The 20,054-nt window shown below is 37.9% G+C and overlaps 1 protein-coding gene across 1 annotated transcript in view; it reads left to right on the top strand.

The window, feature by feature from the left end:
- Nucleotides 1-20,054, top strand: part of TRPM3 (transient receptor potential cation channel subfamily M member 3) — a 308,698-nt gene that overhangs the window by 156,169 nt on the left and 132,475 nt on the right. Inside the window, exons 4-6 of the mRNA XM_074812093.1 lie at nt 2,818-3,031; nt 6,134-6,258; nt 16,243-16,414. Coding sequence (XP_074668194.1) covers nt 2,818-3,031; nt 6,134-6,258; nt 16,243-16,414 — 511 coding nt within the window. The remainder of the gene's footprint in view (nt 1-2,817; nt 3,032-6,133; nt 6,259-16,242; nt 16,415-20,054) is intronic.

Genomic DNA, 20,054 nt, shown 5'->3' with positions numbered 1-20,054 from the left:
ACAGACATGGAATTTCAGGGTAATAGAGCAGTAGTTTAGCTTAGATTTACATTTCAATTTTAAATTTATTTCTGTAGGCTATAGCAAAAGAATTCAGGAATGGCAAATATTAAGATTCTAAACAAAAAATGAAAAGGCTGAATATTCTGCTACAAGACTGAAACAAATGAATTTTTAATATGGACAAAAATGGCCTTAAAAGCGTTTATTCATAATTTAATGCATACTTTGAAATTGATGACAAAAGAATTCTCTTGTACTTACTAGTTAACATGTTAAGTAATGGCAAAAGAGTAATCCCAAGCATACCAAACTAAAAATGGCCTCTGTAAGAGCAAAAACGAGTCAGACATAAAAATTGATGTCTATGCATAGAAGAAAAATCATGATGTTTAGCACCATTGCCCTTCTCAAAAAACTTCTAAAACAGTAAAGCTTATCCATGATGATTTAATTTTTAATTTACAGGAAAAAAACTTCAGATTTATTTTTGCTTAAATTTCCTCTTTATAAAGTAAAATGAATTCTTAAGTACAGAGGGGCCTTGCCTGCTGCATAAAGAACAAGCAGTTGTTTGTAATAAAAAATGTCTACATTTCAAATAAATGTAAGAAAATATTTCTTCTAACTTTGTGATTCCCTATATAGATTTATGTTTATTGAAATTTGGAGGTCTTAATGGATAAGAAAGATATTTTTGCCAATTAATACATAGGCTTAAGAAGGTAAGGACAGTGAAGTCATACATTCTGGGCTATAAAAGAATGCTAAAGAGTCAAAAAAACAGTCACTGGCTGGATTAGGTAATAGACATCTGATGCCATTTGTACCTTCATCTTAATAACATCTCAGATGATGCAGTGGCCTGTTTTCAGCAATTTTTTATGGCCATTACTAATATGAATTCACTTTAATTATCTTCTTAAAACTCCCAGTCTGTCTTCACAAAAAAACAAATAAGGTACCAGTGCTAACAAAGCATAATCTCTGTAGTTTGACCAGCAGAGGTTTCGTCTAGGCCCCCTAAAGGGTGTTGCGTTGTCTGTTAATGCCTGCAGTGTTAACTGCATTGCCCTTTGCAACCTCAGCTTTCCCTAAGGGCAGAGCAAAGGGAATAAGGATCAGTCTCCTTACAACGCCTCTGGTGTATTAAAACTTTGACAGCCCTCGAATCCTAATCAAAATTTTTAGCTTTACCATCTGGTCAGTGGGATCAGATGCCATGCAAGATTTTCTCAACTCACACACAGAAAATTGAAGGGGTAGCTACTGAGGATGCAGTTCATGTATATATAAGCTCAAGGATACATTGTGCTCTTGCCAGGCATGAATATTGCATGTTCTTTGTCCATTAGCTGTTATGAATCTGCCTGGCTGCTGCAGAGAGCATTACTGATGCAGTGGGGTAAATGTGCATTCCCAAGTTCTTGATTAGCTTTCAGTTTGGCTGTGCTTCCCTGTGACTATTTGTCCAAACAGGCTTCTGCTTCAAAAAGTGTTAAGAATGGCTGTTCACTGTGCAACAACCCATTCTTGCAAAGAAATCTGTCTGTTAGCAATTCCTTCTGAAAAAAGTCAAGTCCTTATTTCTTATTCAACTAGAAAGAAGTCCAGTATACTGTCATACAATTTACTAAGAAAGAACAATCTTTTGGCAAGTAATACTGGTTAGACATGTTAAAAGGTGACAAAATGATTGCATAATATATGTGGATATTATACTACCTGACATGTTAAAATAAATAAGGTAGAACTAGGCATTCCTCTGACTGAAAGCAAAGGTGCCTGTGTGGATGGCTGTGCTGACAACCCATCAAGGGAAAGACTACTGAAGTAACTTTATGCATTGGTTCAATCAGAAGTTTGACAGATGAGTGGCTTTCTATACCCTAGTTTATTTAGTTAAGAGGGTCTTTCCAGATCTTACCAACTATAGAAAGAATTTTAACCTCTTATAACCTGTTTCTACTACACAACTAGAATTTTAAAAAGTATCATCTGCCCTGTCATGGGCTTTGTGGAACCCTTCATACATCAGCAACAGAAAGAGCAGGAGAAAGATCCCAGAGAGAAAGGCTTGTCAGGAAGAAACAGGTATGTGTGCAACATGGTAGTGCTGCAGAAAATTTGAAGACATTTGTTATCTTTGAGCACACACAGATGGGCATGATCTCCTTTGGGGCAAAATGATGCAGATGTAGCACAGAAGAGTCAAGAACTGGAAATGTGTAAATGTCTTTCAAACCACTTTTAGGGTCCTGTGCCTTGTTAAGGAAATTCATGAATCTATTCAAATCAGTCTGTAAGTCATAAGTTAGCATTTGTTCATCTGGAAAGTACCTGGTTAGTAGTCTTGCTCAGTTTAAACTTATGTGTGCTTGAACAATTTAGCTTGTCTGTTAGTTCCTACCCTTTGGGAGTTTGAATTTGTTAATTTGAAAATAAGATACAAGTGAACACACAGCTGACTCTGACTACCTAGGTCATCTTTGGCAGACCACTTAAATTTTTACTCTAGTTTTTGTGTCCATAAGTTAAAGACATTTATCTTTCAAGAATTGCTAAACATATTGAAATAGTTAAAGATTTAATTCCCTAAATAGAGGAAAATTATCCAGCCTGTGAATTGCAAGTGTTCCATTATTCCTAGTTTCCTAGTTTCCTGACTTTTGAAAAATCATCAAGTGAGCAATTAATTAGTGCTTTTGTCATAAGGGTTGCCTTTTTTCAGTGATCTAGTGGGCATAGATCATATGTATTAGGAACCAGTGAGTATAACCAATCTTTTTTTCTCTACTACTGCCCTTATTTCTGCAGTATGTACGTGTGTCTTTTGACACAAAGCCTGACCTTCTTCTGCATCTGATGACCAAAGAATGGCAGCTTGAGCTCCCTAAACTTCTCATCTCTGTGCATGGGGGCCTTCAGAATTTTGAACTTCAGCCAAAACTCAAGCAAGTCTTCGGAAAAGGCCTCATTAAGGCTGCTATGACAACTGGAGCATGGATATTCACTGGAGGAGTAAACACAGGTAACAACAACACTGAAATGAAAGCACAGTGGCATCTAGAAGGTTTCATCACAGAAAAAAATTACAAGTGATGAGATTAAGAAGCCATTCCATGTTTTATTTTATTAGTGTTGGCTTTACTGTGTGCAAATAAGAAAATGCTAACTTCATACCAGCCTGGCAGCTACCAGGGAATAAAAGATTTGCTAAAGCATAAAAACCACACTGGAGAGCTGAAAATAAAGCCTCCTCTGAGGCAATTATATTAGTATATTGCCAGTGAAGATTTTGTAAGATCAACAGTAAGCACAGGGAGGGACTACTAACCAGAAACAGCGGAAGTCAAACTCTTATTACATAAAATAGAAAATGTTTTCATCCAGAAAAGACCTTTATTTTATCTTATAAGATGATCTGAAGTATGAAAGGAAAAAAGGTTCTGTTTTGTGCATGTGGTGGAAAGCTTTATTGTGAATAAGTATCACATTTTCCTTTCTTGTAGGCAGTTTGACCTAATTTTTTTCTATTACCCCTGCAGCAAGAGCAATAACATTGCCATTTCTATTCAAAGTTAAGAACATCTGTAACATACCATATGGGTGTCCTAATGACCCAAGATAGCAGCTGGCCCAGCTCTGCTGAGAGACAGCCTCTAAGTTTTGGGAATAAACTACAAAACATAGTTCCCCAGACAAAAAAGATTGGACAGTGGCTTCCTAGACACCCTTCCTGAAACAAGTAGAAAGGAGGAGAGAAAGTCACAGGAAAGTCAAAGCGTTCTGCTAGAGATAAATGCAAAATGTTTTGAGCTAGGACATGTACTTGTAAATTCCTATGTCATTCTCATTTACTGCAGTAACAAAGCTATAATTTATTACTTTAGTAATCCCACAAAATGTATCCTCTTTCTGTATATGGAAAACATTGTAATTCCACTATCATGCATTAATTATAGTGCATTGTGGATCACAGAATCACGGAATGGTTTGAGTTGGAAGGGACCATAAAAATGATCTAGTTCCACTCCCCCTGCCATGGGCAGGGACACCTTCCAGTAGATCAGGTTGCTCAAAGCCCCGTCCAACTTCTTGAACTCTTCCAGGGAGGGGGCATCAACTCCTACACGTTTGAATATGAATGCTTAATAGAAGTCTTGGGCCTTTTAGTTTCCAGAGCATATCAGATTTAAAACAATATTCAGTTTTATCACAGCAGCAATACAAATAGCAAAGAAGCATAGCTTCTGGAGTGTTAGACAGATAAATAGACACACATGTATGTAATATCCCCTACATCTCTGCAGAACAAGGAAGAAAATCAGGTTAAATGTTGACCTGTGTACTGTGGTGATAATAATTATGTTAGTTGCCAGATACTCTTGTAGTGACAATGGGAAAGACAGATATAAATTTTAAGTTAAAAGCACATTAGAAAACTGTAGATATTGTACACTCATTGCAGTGGATTACCACAGGAATTGCAGAAATCGAACTACAGAAATTCTGTAAACAAGGACTGACTGTAACATTTGCGTTTGGTAAATGCACAACTACTTCATAACATTTTTCAAATCATTAGTTGCAAATGGCAAAACAATAAAAATTAACCAGGAAAGTCAACACAATTACTACTGGAACAGATTCTTTTTCCTGTAATCAAAAATTACCTAGACAAAACAATGAAGTTCAAGTTGCTGTGTGTTCTTTTAAAAACATATAATTCTAGAAGTAGTTCTGCATTATAAGTTACATCTCATTGCTGGTTTTGATTTCTGGAGAAAAGTACTTGATTACTCCAGGGCTAGGTTTTCACACTGTGTAGGTGAAGATTCAGTGTTTTATCTGTATGTGAAATTGTACAAATTGAGGATTTCAGACTACAGCCTGTTTTGTTGATGATGACTTTTTAAATCAGATTTCTCTTAAGGAAAATTATAATTGAAGAATCCTGAAATACTGCTATTGAACTGAGAATCAGTGATATGACAAGGATGGTGCATACCTGGCTATAACCATGACTTTTAAATAACTTAAACTTTAAGTTGTTCTGAATATTCATGTCATGCTGAGAGTTGATTATTCTAAATAGCAGAAGTTTTTGCAGTCTGGACAGATTTTCTGCTTTGAATCCTTTGAGATGTTGGATCATACCTGATTGCAGGTACAGGTTTTTTTCCTTCTTCCACCACATGAAGGAAATCAGACTCCAGGACATATAGGATTTGTAGGTTGTGACTTTTTTCTTACTTAGTTCATTTACAGTGCAGAAAAACTACAGCTAAAATCACATCTATTTTGTGACTGTTGTACTTCCAATCCAGTCACCTTGAAATTGTGGAATTTGAACAAGAAGCAAACTCAGAAACTGAGCAACACATAACATCTGCAGCAAATCCCCAGGACTGCTTCGGTGCAGTCACATCACAAAATTAGTTATTGATAAACAGGTTAAAAAAATATTTTGTGAAAAGGAAGGAGGAATGGCACTTGTCCTCTACACAGATATACCGCTGAAACACTGACAAAACTGGCCTAAAGAATACAAGGACTGTTATCAGAAAGCACTTGAAAGAGAGCTGGGGAGCACTCATTCTCTATGTACTAATTTCTGTTTTCTCACTGATCCCCAGGGGGTTTTCTAATTCTCTGCTGGAAGATAGGTGACTGAGTTTGGAAAGAATGGTAGAATACCTCACCACAGAGTAGTGTAATGATGTTTTCACATTTCTGTCCTTTATTCAGACAAAAGGGAGCATTTGTATGTGAGCTACACTTTTAGGGGGGTAGGGAGTGGTAATTCCTGTCCTTCTTTCTATGTTTGGGAATTCTTGTTTGTGAACACAAGTGCAGATGAACAGGTTACAGTCAGATGCCAACATTTCCATGCTTATTTCTAGAGCTGTGTAATTTTTTTATTGCTATTTTATTTAATATTTTTTAGATTAGATAAGATGGACTTACAGTATTACTGTAATAATAATCAGTAGGGATATATTCATAGCTTTACTTAATTGTAAAGAGATGCATAGGTGTTCCCTAAAAAATAATTCTGTACTAAATCCATACCATAATGAACAAAAAGGGCATAATTTTTAATTTCTGTTTTATGCTGTTTCTCTCCCAGGAGTCATTCGGCATGTTGGAGATGCACTGAAAGATCATGCCTCAAAATCTCGAGGGAAGATCTGCACCATCGGTATAGCTCCCTGGGGGATTGTGGAAAATCAAGAGGATCTGATCGGCAAAGATGTAAGCCCCATAGATCACCTCCAATATATATATAAATCTTCCATTATTTTTCCTTTCCTCTCCATCCCTCACTTAACAATTCCTTACAGAATTAATGTCTGCAGCAAAACATCAATGTATACACAGGTTTTCCATTATGGTTGATACCAGCTTTGACGTGGCAACAATAAAAATTTCTGCACTGTACATTCTTTAAAAATAATTTATGAAGAAATTTCTTTAAATACTATTCTAAAGTTTCATCCCTAGAACACTATGAACCCTGAAAAGTGCCTAAGAAAACACTGATTACAAAGCTTGAAGTCTGATTTATTTTGAAACAATACTATAATACCTAGGTTAAATTCAGATTTGCAGACTGCCCCCCCTTTTAATATAGTCAGTCCTATACATTTTTATTACTGCAGTTGTGAAGAGTCTTATAAATGTATTGGACATGAAATCAGACCTCAAAGAATCGTTACTTCAGTCACCTTCTGAAGGGCGGAGTAGGTGTTTCTTGTACTCTTTCACATCATTCTCCTTTAAACCTATACTGTCACTCAGAAATATTACCCCTCTGATTTTAAATACATGAATAGTTTACTTACACTGGTTATGTGTTACCTGAAGCTTTTCTGAGCCCTATTTTTAACTCACCTCTGGTTCATTCCCAAGCAATCTGCCTGAGAACCAGTGGCTAACTTTGAGTGGAGAAGAGATATAGTCTCCATTCTCCATAATGAATGTTTTTCTTCTCTACATTACTCTAAGCCATTCTTCTCTGTGTTTTCATCCATTAGCAAATTGAGGAAAGGAAGAGGTTCAATTATTGGTTAGGTCAGAAGGAATTGCAATGAGTACGAAGAAATCGATACAACTGGAATTCATTGCAATTCACTATTAAAGTATAGCCATTAGGCAGAATTGTATTACCATGGGTTTTTGTACTCTTAATGCCACCAGTGCTTGTGTGATAGGGTCACCAAGATATACAAACAAGCAGGATGGAACTCTGAAGCAGTAATTCTGAGTCACTAATGAACTCTTCTGAGATGCAGCATGAAAGGTGACTAGAAGAAATAATCACAAAGATGAGGTGCATCTTGTTAAAGAAGTGTAATGTGCACAACAATTTCAAATAAGCAGTCTTTACTGACTATGCATGGAGTTCTGGAAGCATAGTAAGAAGAAAGAAGGCAAGAAAGGACATCAAATTAATAATGAATTTTGGGACATTGTTATTCCTCCATTAGTTATTTCCACATGTTGGAAAGCTGCATACCTCTATACTCAGCTAGTCACCACCTGTGAAAGGGACTCTGGAGCCTTCTTTTACAGAAAGAGCTGAAGAAAGAAGTTGGTTCCCATTTGTTCCAGCCAACTGGAACAGCCCACCCGATTTCTGATTTCTCTAAGAGACATTTTCCTCTAAATATCCTTCCAATTTAACAGGAAACAAAGAAGTTGTATGCTAACTTTTTTTTAAAAAAAAAAAGCTTTCTGGTAAATCAAAAAAGGTTAATACTTAGTTCAATTATCAAACAGAATGTGACAAAAGTTTAAAAAACAGTAAACAAATTTATCTAAAGTCTTCCATTAATGCAGCCACAATTATACGAGTAGGATTACAATTACAGGATCATCACTAGGTATAAAAATAGTTCTGAAATGTATCTGTGATAGACAAAACCTTTCTTCCAAACCTCCTGGTCCCTAATATTTTCATAAAATGGCATGATGCAATGATGAAGCACTTGTGGTTTTATCCATCTCTAATGCACATGTAATGATACTGCTTTATGCTTACCAATATTGAATTTCATCTTCCATTTTATTGCCTAGTCAGGCTGCTTTATGAAGACTTTTTTTAACTCTTCAAAGTCCACTGAAATACCTGTAAGTTTTTCACACTCTTATTAACCCCAAATCCCTTACAACTGTGTTGAACAGAACATGACCCAGCTGGAGGTAGGCCACTTATGTCACTGAATCTTCTTAGTAACACTCAGTCTTTGCAAAAATTAACTTTCCCTTCTTACTGTTTTCCTGCCCTTCCCCTCAGCTTTTCCTTACTAATCCCTCAAAGGTCTTTCTCTGTTATCCAGTATGTGCAGTTTCTTTAGAAGCATTTGGTGAGGAACCTTTCTGAAAGCTTTTTGAAAATCGAAGTGTACTGTATTGACTGGCTCATTAGTGGAGAATGCTGTGAAATGAACAAAGAAGGGGAAATATAAATAGTACCATAAGCATGTAAAATGAATCATCATGAAGTGAGGAACAAAGGCCACAAAGGATTATGTGGGGAGTGGGGAAAGTCAACCAATAGTAAAAGGTCTGCCAGACTCCAGCATCAATGCAGCTTTATGCCTACATGCACTATGTCTAGTTAAATTATGATCAGAACTGGATTTGTCAAAACATACCCTTCCAGCATCAGACAGGTAGAGAAAATTGTCTTAGTCATGGGATTTGGGGAGTGGAAGGGGGGTGGACGAGTTACTGCCATTGCACATGTCCCAGCACACATTGTCTCCCTGTGCCTTGTGTCAAGTCAGCTATGCTCAGCAGAACTGCACCTCTGCTAATGCTCCAGCTGTTGCCTGGCCTGCGTGAATCTTGAAGTCATAGCTGAGGAGTATTATTACATTTACCAGTACAACCAAATCAGTCAGCTCTTGAGAATCCCAAGGGTGTTCCTGAGAGCCATAAAGAGAACTGGCCAAGTTAAGCAAAATGTTACTGTTGTTTGCTATTTGTTATATTGTGGTGGTTAAAGATCCCTAAAGAGACTTGTCTTACTCCAGTACCATAAAAGCAGCATAGCAGAAAACAGTGCCCCTCTTAACACACTTCTAAAATATTCTAATTTAGAAACAAGAGAAAGGTAATTGCCTTATTTCCAATTTCCTGATAGAAGAACTGAGAAAGTAAGATAACTTGCTCAGTCTGGTCAAAAACTTGGATTATGAACAAGTTTCTCACTACATACAGAGCCATTCTTCCTTTTAAAAGAGTGTGCTTTATGAGTCTTTGTAGCATACACGTCTTTCCTTCCAGAGCCTGTTCAGTCCTCATTTGGGTTTAATTTCTAGTCACCTCAGTAGGAACAGTGCCTGAATTACAGAGAGAACACTGATTTTAGTGCTCAATTAAATAATTCAAATAAGTTTCATTTTTAGTCCAAAGAAGCTAGTATTTGAGACTTAAATCAACACACGCTTTTATTGTGCGATTCAGTGAAAACAACATTTCCAGCACACGGTGATATGTCGTTGATGAGTCAAGATGCTGTAATATATAACCTACTAACCTAAATAGAATGCATTTTTTTAGTAATTAAAATTTTGAGGAAAAAAAACCAAACAAGTTTCTCTTACTGAACTACTTGAAACTAAAATTGAGCTTCTGTGCTGCTATGCTGAATCACTACAAAACCCATGACACCCACTCTTCCATGGCTGCTATAAAAGTCCTTCCATACTGGATCCAGCAGGCTGACATAAGAAGAAATTGCTAACTTGTCTCCAAATTTCTTGGGTTTTATTTGTCTCCCTTAGAGTACTGTTATAGTCGTGGATTATATAGTGTATTTCTCTCCCTATATTACTTCACTGATCTTTTGGTTACTTACACTCAGCAACTACAGTATGTCAAAACTGAAGCTCAGCAGAAATTCTAGAAAAAGTAAAATGTGTATTATTTTTAACAAAGGCTTTACCCAGTGAAAAGGAAGCAATAGTGGTCAGCTTTTACCATTTAGTGCTGCAGAATGCACAACCCCAGATATAAGCCTATTTGTAGACTTGTGCATAAAGAGATGAAAGTGATACATAAAAGCAAAAAGTGTTATCAGAAAGAAAACTACTTTCTCACAGCAAATTTATGTTGAAATAATAAATACATATTTATTATACAAATATATATAACTTATATATACTATAATATCTATTATATTTTATATGTATCTTACATATGCTGTATATTATATACATTATATATATATCTCAACCCCTTTCATATACTCTGTGTTCCAGAATAAATTATATTTTTATTTCCTAGAACTCAGATGTTGGAAGCATGATCATTGCCAGTTGTAGATGTTCTTCGTGGACTTCCCTAATAACAGATGCCTGTTCTTTTGTACTGCTCAGAATATTCAGGAAAAAAAAAAATTAATAAAACTCAAGCAATGAATATACTGCTGCTTGCAACCTACTCTCCTATACAGCTGAAATAATAAAAATATTGTCCCTTTTTATATAGAAGCTAAATTTATATTAGACTAAACATAAGTTGATTGAACTAGTTGATTCGACACAGTTCCCCATAGAATTCTCACAGAAAAACTGTCTTCTCATGGCCTGGATGAGCGTAGGGGCTGCTGGATCAAGCACTGGCTGGATGGACGGTCCCAGAGAGTGGTGGTCGATGGGGTTAAATCCAGCTGGTGGCCAGTCACAAGTGGTGTTCCTCAGGGCTCGGTGTTTGGACCATTTCTGTTCAACATCTTTACTGATGATCTTGACAAGAACATAGAGTGTATCATCAGAGAGTTCGCAGATGACACCAAGTTAAGTGGGAGTGTCGATCTGCATGAGGATAGGGAGGCTCTACAGAGAGACTTGGATAGATTGGATCGGTGGGCCAATGTCAACGGGATGAGCTTCAACAAGGCCAAGTGCCAGGTCCTGCCCTTGGGCCACAACAACCCCCCGCATGGCTACAGGCTTGGGGAGGTGTGGCTGGAGCTGTCTGGAAGAGAAGGATCTGGGGGTTCTAACTGACAAGCAGCTGAACATGAGCCAGCAGTGTGCCCGGGTGGCCAAGAAAGCCAACGGCATCCTGGCTTGTATCAGCAATAGTGTGACCAGCAGAAGTAGGGAGGTGACAGTCCCCCTGTACTCTGCACTGGTGAGGCCACACCTGGAGTATTGTGTCCAGTTTTGGGCACCTCAACACGAGAGAGATATGAAGGTGCTGGAGCGAGTGCAGAGGAGGGCAACGAAGCTGGTGAAGGGCCTGGAGAACAGATCCTATGAGGAGAGATTGAAGGAGCTGGGACTGTTTAGCTTGAGGAAGAGAAGGCTGAGGGGAGACCTCATCACTCTCTACAACTACCTGAAAGGACATTGTAGAGAGGTTGGTGCTGGTCTCTTCTCACAGGTGATTAGTGACAGAACAAGAGGGAACGGCTTTAAACTGCAACAGGGGAGGTTCAGACTGGACATTAGGAAAAAATTTTTCACAGAAAGAGTGGTCAGACAGCGGAATAGGCTGCCCAGGGAGGGGGTGGAGTCACCTTCCCCAGATGTGTTTAAGGGTCGTTTAGATGAGATGCTGGGGGATATGGTGTAGGGGAGAACTTTGTAGAGTAGGGCTGGTAGTTGGACTTGATGATCCCAAGGGTCTTTTCCAACCTGAATGATTCTGTGATTCTGTGACTAAACATAAGTTAGATATGTCTTTTGTTAAAAAGTAAAGCCTGGCTTTCTCAGTCTGTTTCTAGATAATGCTCCTGCTTTATTAAAGACTGCAGTTTCAGAGTAACCAATTTATATGTTAGTGCATTTGCTAAATTTTATAACAGGAGGTAAGTGTATGTCATCAGTAGAGTTTTCTCTGAGATGCTCAGTCGGTACAGCAGAAATCTGCAGTCTTGTTCTACTAACTCAGTTATATCTTCAGCTTTTTTGGATGGTGGAATAAGGAGGAAATTTAAAAGCTGGAAGATTGTATGCACTTTGGAGGGCAGGGTCACAACAGAGAAGTTGTGGTGGCATGGTGCAGGTGCTGGCATGAACTTCTCAAAATCCCTGGAAAATAACAGGCTAGACAACTTCAGGAGAGGTGGGGACCTTCCATGTTGTAGTGGATCACCAGGTAGTTATTAATAGTTAACAACTCGACTACATCACAACTCAATCATGTTTCAGAAGGATGAGTGTTATGCTGGAATTTAGTAACAGGGCTGATATACAACCTTGGAAATCATTCAGTTTTACAGCACTGGGCACAGGTGAGGACAATGTCTAGTTATAAGACAAGTCAAGCAAATAAGAGCAAACAGAAAGTGCAGAAAACATAACCAATGAGGAGAGCTTAAAGCTTAAAGAACTGGAATTGCTTACTATATGTTACAGGTAAAGTAACTAAGGCTTATTTTCATCAGCACACCAGGTCCTGCCCACTCCTTTCTCCATGATCCCATCAGTAAATGCTTCATTATAAAGGACTTTACTCAGCCAGTACCAATTCCCTTCATTTTCAGAATACCACCTACCTCGTTGATATTACCAAAGGTTATCCAAACCATAAAAAGTGGGCATTCAAGAATTAACATCATCTTAGAATTAGTGTTTCCTTACCATTCATGTATATGAACAAACATCATATAGCTGTCAAGCTTGATAGGTATGTAGCCAGAACTCACCACTTTAAATGCGGTCTTTAAAACACATTCCAATGAGTCTTGTCAGGAAGACAAGCATTCATATACCTGCTCTGTAAATGTGTACCAGACAACACATACATCAGACTGTCAAGATACGCTACACGTTTTCCTTAGTTCCTTCATAGTAATCTGAATAAGAGTATTAGCTTATAGCATGAGACTGCTTCCTTCTGTCTCTCATACTTCTTTATTTTTAAAGTGTCAGAAAGATTATGTTTTGCTTTAATTATTTTCTGCAGGTTTCAAAATAACAATAAAATTACAAATCTCAGGCAACATACTAGTAAGTGTATATTACTTCGTTGTTATTGGATTGGTTGTTTCCAATTTTGACTTGGTTTTGGTAGGTACTTTGCAGTTATCTTCCAGAAAGATGTTCTTCTTGGAGAATAAATTGAATTGCTGGGGAAGAAAGAGATCACAAATAACCATAAATAGTTCACAAGTTTGTTTCATTGTAGCTTTTATCCAGTGTCAAAGTATCAGTGCCCCCATTGCAGCCAGGTCGGGAAATAATTACTCTAAGGGCAGGTGTAAGGAAAAGAGATTCAGCTCCATCATTGCAAACTACAACTTGGGAAGCAGGCCTGGGGTGAAGCTGAGGACTGGCGTATTTGTAGCATGTAAGGAGAATGTGGACCATGATGCTTCCAGGATCCTCTAAATTAAACTGGGAACCACTCTATTGCCTGGCGTACCCCAGAACAGTGAGGCTGCAGAGGAAGCTTAATTTGAACAACAACTGTATTCTTTTTCTGCCACTACTCTGAACACACTAAGTTTGTTGCAAATTCTTTGCCTTCCCTTAGACTGCTTAGATGCATGTGTTGGATCACATGACACACGTGTGCTTATTGTCTGTGGTGAATTACCCTGAGAGATTTTTCGGGTGCTCTCCCTATGTTGAGTGTCCCACAGGGACACGTAAACAGGGTATAACAGTGCTTTTAGTTCAAGCTTGCTGCCACCTCAGGGTGCAAAGGCAACTGCTGGGGTTAACTAAACTCCTCATCTATTGACAGAATGCTCTCAGCCCATGCAGCATGAGTACTGCTTCACAGCATGGCTGCAGTCACGTTCATTAACCTATATTTAGAGGGGTTGTCTTGAGTATAAATGCTTCCTTTCAGCTCTGCAGAGGAAGATGCCAAGGGACATTATTCCCTCCTCTCAATGCATGACGACGATGAGAAGACATTAAAGTCAAAGTTTTCCCAACCTTTTAACTAGCCTGCAAAATGTAAGGGATTGAAAAGAACAAAGGAATGGGAACTGCAAGAGTGAGAAATTGAAAATCTGCTGAGTGTTGTGGAAAAGCAATTTACCTCAAGGAAATAACCTCAAAGCCTAGGATTTTCTTGCCTTCCTGAAGATTTGGCTTATCCTTTAATCAGGAAAAGGGTCTGACAGTGTGGTTTGTGAAATTTATTATTAAAAAAAATATTTCAGCTGTTGAACTGTGCATGCTGTGAACACTTCATCTTAAAATTATTGTATTCTCATTTTCACAACTATAAAATTCGTTAATAATAAGATTGACCTTGTAGCTAAACAGCAGACACAGAACCAAAGCATAGCCTTCTAATCTGCCTTGCAGCAGCATTACTAAATCAATGTGTGAAGCCTTTGGTGCTGCATTAGAAACATAGATCAAGCTGTCACCGTTAGAAAGTTTTGAGCTATGTCTCCTGGGGACAAGCTACAAGCTGTCGGTAGAATTGCATGCACAGAGGCTTGCAGTCATGCAATGAATGGGCGATTCAAGTCATTTTTCATATCAGATCTTGCTGGCCTGTGCCCTCTGTATATTGAGAGGTGGGACAGGTATCAGTTTTAAAAATCTGTAACTGTTTTATTTTATTTGATTCTTAGGCATGGAGAAAGAACCTTTTTCTTTCTGACTGTGGCATGGGACACAGGGATTCAGTGTCTGTAGAAGCTAGTTAATTAACATGTTCCAGCAGTGTATTGATATTTGTTAAGCTATATGCACCTGTAGAATAAATGTTTTATGAATGGGGCACCAAAAGAACCAGTATAAAAGAAAATTGAGTCAAAAGTATTACCTGTTCTCGTAGTGGAGTGCACTACCTTGCTGCTGGCCAATACCCTCTTAGTCTTCTCACACCTATTTCCTCCCTTTTACAAGATGAACAGCTTACAGAGTATCTTCTGTGTGACAGTTTGTAACAGCACAAAAAGTCTGTGTGTTTCATCTCCACATGCAAGTGTTGACCAAAGTGCTGCAAGCATTCGCAAGTGAAATAATAGAGAGAAATATCTCTAGCCAAATAACTACTATCATATTTATAAAGAATTATGTCTCAGTTAGAGAGCTCTTTAGAATAACAAAAAAGGAGAGAAGCTTAGGAAGAAATTAATATTTCTGTGTGCAAGCATTTTTGTCAAAACTTGAGTGTATACTTTTGTGTGTTAAAAAGCACACAATTTTGTTAGATTTGCAAAATGAAAAATGCCAGAGCTGTGAAGAAAATTCCTTACAGATGAAGTATAGCCCAGCTGAGTTTTGTAACAAGTCACTTCAGTATTTCTTCAGTATTTCTTCAGCTAGGACTTCATTTTACAAATTATCGGAAGTTTTGTCTTTCTAGAAAACCAAGATGTATGCAAACAATGCATGGAACAATATTTCTAGCAAATGTCTCTGAATGATCAGTCAGGATCCCTTGACACAACACCGATTCTTTTGCCACATCAGTGCAGTCTTACTTATGTCTCTGGAGACTCACCAAAAGTAGCTGACAGCCAGATGTAGCCTAGAGCTATTATTTGGTCTGACTGGGGGCTATGAGTGGGATAATGCTGCAATAATTTACTCTGTCTGCAGAAGTTTCTCCCGACGAAAACAAATCAAAGGACGTGTAACAAACTCTCCACTGAATGGAAACTTTCTAAAGCTGTTGAGAACACAAGCAACTGCCTTTGTACTATGCTAAGAATGGGCCAATAATTTTTTCCAAGGAAGATGAAAATGTGGTGTAAGATCATGTGTGCACCTCTCCAAGAGTGGAGCTCACCTGTATTGGTGTGTCTACAGAGGGCCTCCTGTGCTGATGGCTCCGAATGAGCTAGAACAAGTGGGCATGGTGCTGGTTGGCATCCATGAAGGAAGAATCAAAGATTTCAATCAGATGAGGTGAAGGTTTACAGCAACACTGTTGAAAAACAGCAGCAGACAGGGTGTATAGTGTGTGCATGTAGTCATACAGACCTCTGGAGGACAGACCGTTAGATGTACTTAACACTGAAACAGTGGCCATTGGTGCTATTGAAACAGATTACCATGGAAAACCCTTTAAGCAGTGTCTGTGTCTAAAAGGTCAGTGTTTACAAGAGGTGGCCACACTGGTTTAAGTGCTAAGGTTATTTTCTACTTTACACATTGAAGACAGAAGTACTCAAGCGCAATACTTCAAAAAATTTTGATTTTTTCTTTTGTATCATCTTGTCAGCTGGTGTGTTGCAATGTATTTAGTTCAGAAGATCTTTTCTGTTTAGTACTTTTTCTTTCCTCTGTGTCTAAAATGCAGGTGGTCCGACCATACCAGACGATGTCCAATCCCATGAGTAAGTTGACAGTGCTCAACAGTATGCATTCTCATTTTATTTTGGCTGACAATGGCACCACTGGTAAATATGGAGCAGAGGTGAAACTTCGTAGACAACTGGAAAAGCACATTTCACTTCAGAAGATAAATACAAGTAAGTAACATTTACTTGTATTGTTTTATAATTGCAATTATATCAAAGATACTTTGAGTTTAAATAGGCAATAAGGTCTGTATATTTTGGGGAGTAGTTCTACTGTCTAAAATGGTAAGCATGAGCTAATAAAAGCAAATAATGGTGAACAAAGATGAGAAAATTTGATTTTAGTGTACTGTGAATAAGGGTGCAGCACAAATAGCTGAATTTGTTTCAGACAATAGTTTCAAACAGGTTCAACTTAGATCTTTGGTACCCCCATCTCCTTAAACTGTACACAGTTCTGTTCTTCATTGGCAAAGAATACAGTGGAATTAGTAAAGATAGAGAAAACGGAGACAAAAAGTAAGAGAGCTTTTATTGATAAAGACTTTAAAGGTTGGAAGAGAGATGAGTGAGATGTATAGAGGTATATAAAATCCTGCATGGCTGGACAACTCAAGCAGTCCCAGAGCCACTGACATTTAGAGGCAGAGAGAGTATCCCATGGAAGTGTTACTATATGTTTGCACTATATTTATTAGTTTTTCCTAGGCAGCTGTCATTAGCCACAGCCAGAGGCAGAATATGAAGTTGGTCCTTTCACTTCATCTTTTACAATCATGATGATACATTGCACATCATGATCGTGAAGCCCCAGTTTTTGTCTCAAAGTTAAAATTTTTTTTCTCTTGTGTGTACCACTTTCCTACATAAAATGAAAAGTAGTCACCTAACTAAGCACTTCTGCTTGGATTAAAAAAAAAAAAGATACCTCAATATTGGTATTATTATTTCTGTAGTGTACAGATGCTTGATTTAGATGGGGAGTTAATTTTTTTTTTTCTAGATATTTTGGATTTTTTTTCACTTCTGTTTACAATCATTTAATTTCTAGAAACTTAGTGCTATCAAAAGAAAAAAACTATCAGCTCTAGAAACTGAACCTAAGCTGTATGTAGGGAAGAAATCTTCCTTTGGACCTTAACCAGGCCGAAATTTTTTTAACCTCACAAACAAACCTGTGTTGTACCTGTATAAGCTGCCTTTAGGAATGAAAATAGAACTCATTTTTCAAAAGAGATCATATGCACAGCCTTTCTGCAGATTACTCTCTGTAAACATGCAATTTTGAGGCCAGGAACAGTGACAGTTTTGTGATATAAGCACTTGAAACTGGAATGAAACTAGGAAACACATTTAGACTCTCGGTTATCAAATGATAATGAATTACAGACAGACCCAGTGGGGTGAACGTAAACTAGCAAGTTGATCGTGCTTGACAAAGCTTTCTGCATGACGAGTATAGTCTGTGCTTAAATTAAAATGGTGTGCTACTTACACCTTTCAACACCACTCCATGAACTACACACACTACAGGCTTGTTGTTTTTATGGTATCAGAGTATATATTGCTTTTTCTCAGGGAGCAGTGTGTAGGTATGCAAAAATGTGTGTGCATCCTGAGTGGTGTGTGCATACCTATACATTTCCTTAGGAGATGGAGATAGTGTGATCTAGTCCTAGGTTGACCAGCAACAAAAATTCACATTTGAAAATTACATATATGATGTAATCAAACTGTAGAAAACTGTGCTGTAAATAATTATTTTGAGGGCATTTATAAGAAAAAAGTGAGCCTTTGCAGATTACAGCACAACATTATGTTGGGGAAATCTTTATGTTAAAAACCAAATCTCCTTAGAGAGATTTAATTTAATTCAGGTTTGGACAAGAGGTTTATCTGTTGAAAAGTGATTGATGGATGAACCTCCAGACTTTGGTGGTTCAAGTCTGACCTCTTCAAACAAGTACAAAATGTGAAGGATTTATCTTCTCTGGTTTCTTCCTGCAGCAACACCCCCCTGCCCCGCAGGAGTATGTATCTGCCTTTTCTCTTCCCTTTTCTCTGTAATAGACTCTCTCTATCATTTAACCTCTACCTACCAAGTCTCTCTTATGAACACAAAAACACTAGGGTGTCACAACCTCTGAAAAATAGAGAACTACTAAGAAGGAAAGTTGCTGGTAAGATTTGTATGTCTTGTTCCAGTGACATCCACAATGTTTCTGCCGTGTTTTGTTTTCCTTTGTTTTAAAACAAGGTGACTGAGTCCTGACCAGCCTCTAGTTAATAAAAAGGTGACCATATGGATGAGAGAAGGACCACCTGCCCTGTTGGGTCAGCCAAACAGATGGCCACTTTCTGGTGCCTTTCCTTACCCTCATTCCTACCTGAGCAATGGAGATCCTTGGCCCTGTGCGTGCAGGGGTGCTGCTGCAAAGTGATCTTCATCCAACTGGGAGTGTGTGCAGGCATGCATATGGGTCCTTACTTAACATTTTCCAGTAGTAACCATGTGCAGTGGGGAAAAACACTGACAACATTAGATTTCTGTTTGCTGGAGAGTCAGAAAAAGGTACAATTTTTAGTTAATCGCCAAACAAAAGAGCAGAGGGCTAGAAAACAGAAGACATTTGGGAACTAATAAACAGTTGGTGACTTCTTATTTCACAGCCTGTCCCTGGACAATAGTGTTCAAAACAGATTTATTCTTATTTTGAAGCCTGCCTGACTTTTACATGCTAGGCTTGTCATTTCTTCTTGTTTGCTTTGCTTTGCTTCAGCTGTATCTTTCTCCAGTGCAGTGATAGCTCTCCTGGATGTTTGCTATTATACACTATGCACAAAGGGAAACTTCAAGCTTGTGTTCACCTGTTAAAGTCACAGAAAATGGTATTCCCTTCAGATAGATTAGGACAGTGGCAGTCTTTTTTATAAAATTTAAGATTCAATCAGGTCATTAAGTATGCCAGATAATTCTGAAAGACTCAGCTGGTTTTGTTCCTAATATGGCATCACTGTCAGTCATTCAATAGTATCTAATTTCCTGAATGAGTGTACTATTAAATAATAAAAAGCTTGCCTTATGCCCCCTGTGAACACAGAGAAAAGATTTCATTGAATACTCTGTTTCCACTCTACTTTCTTAGCTTTTACCACTTCCATAGCTCTTGTTTTGTCCACAGCAAATATTCATGAATTAAAAAATTATTTCCAGGCAAGCAGAGAGTACAGTTGCATTTGTGGGTCAGTCTGAGTCTGCAAGTTCAGGACAGAGTCACTCAGTTGTGGATTTAACTAGAGGTCAATTTGATGCTTCAGTGCTCAGGGCAGGTCTTTCTTATTTTCACAAGTGAAGACTATTTTAACACAGCTGAGCCACTATATCTTGCAGTGAGCCACAAGTTGTCTCAAACTCATGAAGTTTCAAAGTGCATAATTTTGTAGGACAAAATGTTGAAAGTAAGATGAACTTTTCTAAAACTGTTTCAAGATCAAAAGGAAATACTGAAGGTGATCTGATTGGAAATGTTTCTGGTTTCTAATTCACATAAACATTTAAGTCCTGGACTTTTTGCAGGCAGGGAGATCACCTTAAGATATGCTCTGGAAGGAAGGAAAAATATCTTTCTGACCATCTCTGCCATATCTTTTGTTTCTACAGCATTGTATGGATAATTCGACAGCTCATGTAAAAATTTTTACATTGAAATATGGAGTTGAAACTGTTTTAGTTTATCCTGTTCCAAAAATATTGCATTGATGAGCAGAATGTTTTCATGACAAATGTACAGAGATTTTAAATGCAATAAAA

Source organism: Strix aluco, chromosome Z, assembly GCF_031877795.1.
Source record: "Strix aluco isolate bStrAlu1 chromosome Z, bStrAlu1.hap1, whole genome shotgun sequence".
Classification (NCBI taxonomy): domain Eukaryota; kingdom Metazoa; phylum Chordata; class Aves; order Strigiformes; family Strigidae; genus Strix; species Strix aluco.
The sequence above is the reverse complement of the archived record's forward strand: the minus strand, read 5'-3'. Positions and strand labels throughout refer to the sequence as shown.